This window comes from Trichogramma pretiosum, unplaced genomic scaffold, assembly GCF_000599845.2.
Source record: "Trichogramma pretiosum strain Unisexual culture from Peru unplaced genomic scaffold, Tpre_2.0 scaffold9, whole genome shotgun sequence".
Taxonomy (NCBI): domain Eukaryota; kingdom Metazoa; phylum Arthropoda; class Insecta; order Hymenoptera; family Trichogrammatidae; genus Trichogramma; species Trichogramma pretiosum.
Genome location: NW_019641697.1, coordinates 2,608,789 through 2,617,227, shown reverse-complemented (window position 1 = coordinate 2,617,227; position 8,439 = coordinate 2,608,789). Strand labels below are relative to the sequence as shown.

Sequence of the window (8,439 nt, the reverse complement as noted above, 5' to 3'; positions counted from 1 at the left end):
CGCGTATATATATGTATCGCCCTTATGCGCGGGAAACATCTGCCAGCTGTGACTTGCTCATCCACCAGAGAGTGAGAGAGAACAGCAGGAGAAGTGCAGACACAAAACGAACGAGCCGATCGTGTATGTGTGTGGAGAACTTTACGTCCTCCCCCTCGCGACTCCCCTCCGCTCTTCCTTTGTCCATCGGCACACGCACACACACACAAACGCAGACACTGCGAGCTCATTTCGTGTGTCGCGTACCCGCGTGTGCTCCGCCCATCTTGCCGTGTGTAGTACTACTACTACGTTAATACTATAAGTGCAGCTATATAGCTCCACCGCTGCCACCGCCGCACCCCCTCGCGCGTATATACACAGGCCCCGCAGTGCCCTCGTAGTAAACTTGCGCCTTGAATTTCGATAATAACGCGAATACTCGCTGCTGTGGCTGGTGCGGCCGACGCGCGATGCTACTTTGCCAACGCATGAAAATACAGCGACTGTAATACTTTTTGATATCGATAACTCGTCGTCGCTCACAGAGGGAGTCGTTTCAATGGCATATGCTTATGGTTATTTAATTTTTCGTATAGTTGTTTTCGATTCGAATGCAAATTGATTCTAGTCTCGACTAAATTTCCAAGTATGATTTTTTACATTAATAACGATGATTACATATTATACTTGACAATAAAACAATCATGTACGGTCCATTGCTCCGGTTGTCCCAGTGGACTCGTCAGGAAGTGATCTGATTTTGGATGCAGTTGATATACGGTGTCGCACCTGAGTTTGTGCACTGAATCGTCCAAGCCTAGAATTTTTTATTCTATTTTTTGAAGATACTGGAGTTAATTTGGGTGGTTTGTAAGCAGCGCCTTATATTTTGCTACATTTGACGCAGCGGCTTGAAATATCTCAACTATATCGATATTCGATTTTGATGCGAGGCCTCGGAGAGTTCGATGAGATAAAACCCAAAGTTAATTTAAAATTTGTTCATTTTGCCGTAGATGAATGATTTCGGAGAGCAATTTTTCAAAATGAAAAATTAACAGAGTTGATCGGTAATCATTAATCACATTGCGATTAACTGTGCACATTAGGTTTTATTACGATTGTATAAGTAGTTTTACAAAAATACATTCTTTAATTTAAAAAAAAAATTATTTCAATCTTATACGAATGTTACATTAATTTTTTTTTATTTTTAATATAAAAAATACAATGGATGCAAAATGGCCACATACGAGGAACAAAATAACCGGCACTTGATCGATGCCCCATTTATCGGTGATGTATGAATATTCGTCATTTGTGATACAAATTGTTTTAAATATAGATCGAGTACTTTTTTGCGCGCGCAAAAAAAGTATAATTTTATAAGGATTATATTTTTATTTCATTAAATGCAAATTTCACGGTATTGCACTTCTGACATTCTCAATAAAGTTTTGTTTTAATTCGAATTTTTTTTACAGAATTTGTTCAAATTTAAAAATTTATCTTATGTAAGACATAATTTACATACGTTTTATCAATACACAGTAAATTTCCTTTGACAGCAGTCTTTCTCAAGACGCATTGATATAGTATCACAATATGTCTAAAATCTAAGAAATAAATCGATTTTCTATAGAATCCAAGAGCCACTTTGCTTAATGTTATGAAAGAATGTTAAAACATCATAATACAGTTTTGTTTTGAGACTGTAACCTAATTTTAAGCACAAATAAAGTGTAGGTCTTGATGATAAAGGCAACAACTTTCTGTTATGAAACATTAATTGAAAATCGAATTTTTAATGTGAAAAGTCACTGCAAAGTATAAAAAGTATTTACAATGAAAGTTACCATGATACCCAAATCGTGAGTTGTCTCTAGAAAACATATGCTACCATCTATTATTTTGTCTTTTAATTAAAGAATATAAATGCTTATAAATGCAAAGAAGCTTTTTAAAGCGTTTTGTGACAGCAAATTTCAATTTTCCGTGTTTAGCTGAAAATTTATTTATTTATCAAGTATAATCAACAGAAATGTTGGTTTATGTAAAAAAATGTAAAAAATTTCATATTATCTAACATACAAGTATCATGCTTATAATACAATTAAAAACGAATTTAGGTTTAAATACTTCATTGCATCTGTTGCAACGAAAAATGTACAATAAATTATAATTTTATTTCTAAGTATTTTACTAAAAAAAAAATTAACGGATAAGATTTTCCTGGAAAACCTTGATTTTGATGATATTAATTTTTGTTTAAGGCAGTAGAATTAGTTCTATGCTAAAGTAACCGATGAAATTCAATACCATGTGTTGAAGCTTGCCATTGCATTAACAATTCTACAACTCGAAACTTATAAAAATACACAGAATTGTAAAATGATGGGAGGGCTCTTCTTATAAAATCTAAATTCTTATATAGTTAGGCACAAGAGTTACGTCATAGTTGATGGCAATATTTCACTTACATCAAAATTACTTTCGTCCATCTTACTTTGGAAAATCCATTATTTACACTTTAATTGACATGACATCCATAAGCACAAAACTACTCGATGCATCTCTGGTTTAAAAAGTTTTTCCTATTATAATCATTTTAACTTCACTTGGTGCGTTAACTTGATTACGAATTCGGCACTCATGAACTAGTTATAACAACTTTTTATGAACCAATTTGGATCTTTCTTGAGCAGGATTTAGTTTATTTTTAATTTGTTGAATGAGATCAAAAATTTTCAATGAGGGTCCAACTTTGTAACCGGTAATTTCAATTACTTGGGCCTCCGTAAGATTTAATAACGTTTTTCCGTCAACTTTACGATTGCTAAAATTATCACAATAAGCTGAATAGTCATTAACTTGTAAGAACTGGGAAACGTCAAAAATACTCCATTCTAAAGGTGCTAGTTCTCCAGTTTCTAAATTTTTTGGGATACCGTCTGCTATTCTCGGAATATATTTTCCATTTTTTGCAGTTTCCACTTGTTCCATTGATGGTGCCTATAATATAATAATTGAAATATTAGACGTATACAAATATATTATGAATATAGATCATTGTTATAAAGGCCTAATCTTTCACGTTTTTTTTCGTAAATGGAATCATCTCATTTTACTCAAAAATTCAATTGAATGAAAGTATTAAGAAACTAATTTGACAAATTTTGAGATAAGTTGCGAATTCAATAGACTTACGTTTTCATACGACTTTGTAGTGACGGTAGTTTTTCTTTTTTTCGGAGAATCGCAACTGAAAATTTGTTGGGGAAGTTTATCAGACGGACGCAACATGCTGTACTGTAGTGGGGAATCTGATATTTTGCTTCGGTCACTCGTGAGAGCTGGTAAAGCCTGATCCGGTCCTGCGGGTTCCAATGCTGGCTCGGGTCCCAAGGATTGCTCAGGTATGCTAATAACATCACTTCTTTGACGATGTACTTTCGAACCTTGTGATGGACCATTTTCACTATTCTTTTTCTTAGGCACTTGTGTTTCCAGCTGCTGTTGTTGGTGTAACATTTCGGCTTGACGTGCCATTAATGATCTTGTCAGCGGAGCTTTCTGATTCATGTTTCTACGTGATTTTCTTTTAAATTTACGTTTGAAATTTCTCGGTGATTTTCCGGCTATAGAAAATTTAAGTTTTCTTTTATACAAACAATTTTTATTTGAAAAAAATATTTGAAATTGTGATATATTTACCATTAGGGCTTATAGTTTTGCCTGTATATTGCCGTGGGCCTTCAAGTTTGTGCTCAACAAAATCACACCAACCTACAGGGTATATGTCAGGACTTTGGCAATCTAACCATTGATCATATTCATCCCCCCATCCATCGAAATGAATTTTAAGTAACCTTCCTATTATTCTTGTGACCGTTGCAACGCAAACTAATCGAGGATCCATTAGATCAGCTGCTTCCAACCTCATTCCTTCAACAAAACCGTGTTGAAGAGTTTTCTGAAAAATCAGTTTTATTAATAAAAAAGAACAGGACAAAATTGATTAAGTATTTGGTTTAACTGTATAATTATTCACCCTTTCAAATAGAACCATAGGCGCAGGCACTGCATTCGTTTCGGCTAGATATGTACTCCAGTCGAACGTTGTACTATCATATTCTTTAGGCGGTGTCAATGGTAAACCATGTTGAGCGCAAAATCCAACGGGAAAAATACAAGGAGAACAAGAGTGGTAACAAAACCAATCTGAACCGTTCTCCGCTGCCGGGTAACTATCGATGCGAATCATAATATAACCATCTCGTAAAACTCGCATTACGGTAGCTGCACAAATTGCAGATAAATTTAGAGGATCAATTGCTTCAATCTTCATGCCCTCGCGAAATGCATAACCTTGGGGAATGGATTTTACGAGTTCATTTTCAGGTACAACAAATAAATTACTTGTCGCATCTTCCGGTCTGTGAAAAAAGAATCATTTTTACTTCTTATTTCTGATAGAAGTACTTTATATAGACTAGAAAATTTTCAATTTACATAAGTTTCCCACTGTTGACACGCTCTAAGTATTCTGGATAAGCATCAATGTTGTGACCAACTTGTTTGGCCCATCCAACAGGATGTATAAGAGACGAATCCTCGTGACACCAGAATCCATTATCTTCTGGGGGTGAGTCGTAGTATCGAACGTGTAACCTTTTTCCAACAATTTTTTGAACTGTTGCTACCTTAACTTGGGAAATACAATTTTTGTCAACGACTTCAAGATGTGTACCACAAACAAAACGTGATTCTGAACTAGCAATCACTCTCGCATAGAAATGAGTCGGTAATGTTCGTGCTCCCGAAAGACGTCGCAATAAAAGCATTTTCCAGTCGCAGAATTTATCTTTTATAGCTGTTGATTACAAATAATACATGTTTAAAATTAAATCGTACTTAATACTCTTTTTTTAATACGAAAAAAAGCAACTTACTTTTGGGCGGAGTTAAGATTTTACCAATGCTAGCACACCATCCAACAGGATGGATGTCATTTGAACATAGAGAAACCCAGAAGTCTTTTGATGCATCATCACCAAAGCCCTCATATCTTAATAAAGCTCGATAGCCAGAAATGCGAAGGACTGTTGCTACCCAAAATGAAGTAGGATATTCTTCGCCAATTTCATCACTGTCAGTGTTTTCTACTTCAACTTTCATTCCCACTGATAGATCATCCCATATATCAGATATAGGAGCCTGTACAACAACAACACATACAACAATTACAAAAATTATGTCAATGTGAATGCCAAAAATAATAATTCAAAGCCTTACATGTCTGAAACACGAAACTGGAGCTGCACAGAAACCAAAAGATAATAGTTCCGGAGTCCAGTCGTAGGACGTGGCCATTTCTGGTTTTCGTTTTCTTCTTACTGGTATGTGTTCAAGTACTAGTAAGGGCTCTTTTTGCAATTTTAATTGTTCATTTTTAAAATCTTTATTATTTGTTAATTCTTCTTTAATGGTAACCTGTGAAAAAAAAACAATTTTATCTCTATCCTGAATTTATATAGTTTGTATTTAAATAAAATAAAAAATTATGCTCTTTTTCTGAGAGTATAGCAACAATAATACTTTATGAATTGAAATAGAGGGAAAAAATTAATTTAAATTATTTTGTTATCAATTCTACATATCCATTGCAGCATTGTTACAAAATTAAAAATGTATTAGGTGTGATGCCTTACATTTGATGCTGCCTTTCCTTCTTTTGTGGTATTATTTTGTGATTTATCTCCTTTAAGCTCAGAAGAAAAAGAAGAACTATTTGAAGAATCAGCTTGAAATAATGAAGAATCAGATGACCGTGCACAAGCACGACTGCAGAACCTCCTTTCTTTTGTGTAGAAAGCATGCTTAACGCCAATGGCACCACATTTTTCACATACCGCTGAAAAATAAATGATTAAAATCATTAGGGATAAGATAAATTTCAAAGTAGCATATTTTTTCATACAAGTACAGCGAAAAAAATAATAACTTCCATACCTATTCCATCTTTACGTATTGGAATGAAATTCATGTCAGTGTGTGGCTGATAAGCTATTGGAGTTTTTAATACCAAACCAGGGTGTTTTATTGGCTTAATTTTCTTATTGCGTGGATCATTGGTTTGTGTAGCAGCATTGTTTACCTCTTGATCTGGATCCTGATCTTCCTCCAGGTCTGGATCTTGATCAGGATCTTGATCCTGATCTTGATCTTGATCTTGATCTTCGCAAACTATATAATCGTCAAGCCCCAAGTACTCACTCATTTCAGCGTCGCCTTGAGTATATTCCTAATTTAAAGAAAAGTAATTCAATTAAATTCTTTTCCACATTTTCATTCATTTTTATTACGACATTAATATTTACTGGTTGTATATCTTGGACGACTGCCCCATCCATAGACTCCTGTGCCTCAGAACAAGTGTTTGCATATTGTGGAGTTAAATATCTCACCATGGCTGTTGGTGGAATCTGATGATTTCGTATGTCTTCAAAAGAATGACCCGTAGCAAAATAAGAATTTTCAGTTTGACGTGGATCGATCATTAATTCTTGTGAAGGATCATTTTGAATCATCATGTCACTCATCCACACCATTCCTAGTTCAGGCATGCCAGGAATAGTTGTGAAAACTAAAATAAATAAAAAGAAAGTTTTAATAAAAATGTATAAATACTTAGTGATTATTATTATTATTATTATTATAGAAATTACTGAAAGGATTTTATATTCTCAAAAAACTAAAAAAGACTATTAGTATTTATTAAGAAGTAAAAACCTTTTAAGAATTCTTAAAGGTTACTGGTATAACTAAACAATGCTTTTTTCACTTTGACTTTATTAACTTTAATGAGAAAATGTATCTTCAATCGATTGACTTTGATGTGTCATCTCCAAAGAAAAAGATGACGATTTTATAGTTAAAAAATGTTAGTTTTCCATTGCAATGTACGGAACAATCAGCGCGTTCGAAACTGTTAGTGATGTTTATAAAAATAAAAAATCAACAGATACTTTCGTACCCTGGCCATTGGGAAAAGCGTACATCGCGCAACTTTGTTGACACTATGCAAACTTCTCGTAAAAATTCTCAAATTTGCACTTTAATCCGGCCACAAGAACTAGCATCTAATGTCACACGAATGTCTACTTTGTTTGCGTACGAGCGAGATTTCATCCACATGCCACATTTTTTCTCTCAAAGACTGTCTTGTCTCGCGATTCAAAGCACATACGCAACATCATATTATGTTAATTGTGTACACTTCTTGACTCCGAACCTAACCTTTTCTATTCGTAACGAGAGCCCAAACATTGGCACATATACACGATCGTTCTGTAGCGGAGAAAGAGCACATGAACTTTACGTGTATATAGACAGTGCAAATATATACGCGAAATTCAAGTCTTGGCCGTATTGAGGAGTTCAAGTGTGCCCGATGCCGCGAGAGATCCGCGAGTATTCAAAAGCACGATTATCCTCGATACGCAATGCTATTATTGTGAGATACTATACAGTTCGGTGCGAACGTGTTGTTTATGCCTAGATCACATCATGCAAGCGCATATATACCCAAACAAGCTCGTAAAAATGTTTTTATCTCGCGTCAAGTCAGACAGAAAGAGAAAGAGAGAGAGAGAGATACATTTTATAAACTAATGCGTAATGAACGTCCGAAGAAAAACCGAAGAGGTACGAGAGAAGGGAGAGATATACAAAAGTTTTTTCTCAATTGCAACAAAACACATACCGTTGGGGGTCTGCATCATTTTAGCGGCGTTATTTGTGCGCGTGTGTGTGTGTTTTTATGCACTCTTCGAAAACTTCGAACGATTCCAGTCGGATAAGATCTGTACCACTCTTTTTTTTAATTCTTCTCATGAAACGCCAAATAATTTTGTCCTTTTTTTTGGCACGATGCACACGCGATGTATATATAATCGGAGCGCGCGGAGAGCGAAAACTTCCTAACGCGCGTCACCGGCGATCTCGACGATGCTGTTGATTATTGTTGCACTGCTGCTGCTGCTGCGACGACGAGGAGGATGCTGTCCTCGCTACTGCTGCTCTTTTTCCAAGGGTTGAGGATTTCTTCATATTAGAGTACGATGAAAATCGTCCCGGCGGCTAGCGCACTCGAAGAATGACCGTGTTGACCGTAGTCGCTGCTTCATTTTTTTTTCATACTTATTCTTTTGCTTTGTGCGTGTGCGTTTGCGTTTACGGCGGCGGCGGTGGTGTGTTTTGTGCTCGCGTTCGAGCGCAAAAAAGTACGCGGCACGCGCGCATCAAAAATTTCTCTATATAATACACAAACGATTGATGCGCGTATATTTGTGAGTTTGTTTGTGTATGTGTCGTGTATGTATACACAACAATGCGACCGCCGCTCGCGCGACGCAATGCTCCCCTCCACTGTTTAATGCGGCCCTATGTTTTCGC

At 35.8% G+C, this 8,439-nt stretch overlaps 1 protein-coding gene across 3 annotated transcripts; it reads right to left on the bottom strand.

Moving 5' to 3' along the window:
* Positions 1–1,074: 1,074 nt before the first annotated feature.
* LOC106649434 (polycomb protein Sfmbt-like) lies at positions 1,075–8,434 on the bottom strand. Of its 3 annotated transcripts, XM_014366846.2 has the most exons (12): positions 7,019–7,520; positions 6,363–6,628; positions 6,214–6,286; positions 5,995–6,177; positions 5,694–5,896; positions 5,278–5,475; positions 4,935–5,199; positions 4,495–4,855; positions 4,034–4,418; positions 3,697–3,955; positions 3,190–3,620; positions 1,075–2,994 (listed from the first exon to the last, which is right to left on the bottom strand). In XM_014366846.2, exons 1-12 carry the CDS (start codon positions 7,041–7,043, stop codon positions 2,644–2,646), a joined length of 3,000 nt encoding a protein of 999 aa, XP_014222332.1. In that variant the 5' UTR covers positions 7,044–7,520; the 3' UTR covers positions 1,075–2,643. The 3 variants fall into 3 exon arrangements, with proteins under 3 accessions (XP_014222332.1, XP_014222331.2, XP_014222330.1); XM_014366845.2 differs by lacking the exon at positions 7,019–7,520 and adding an exon at positions 7,748–8,434 and having other exon boundaries at positions 5,995–6,286; XM_014366844.2 differs by having other exon boundaries at positions 5,995–6,286; positions 7,019–7,518.
* Between the last annotated feature and the right edge of the window lie 5 nt (positions 8,435–8,439).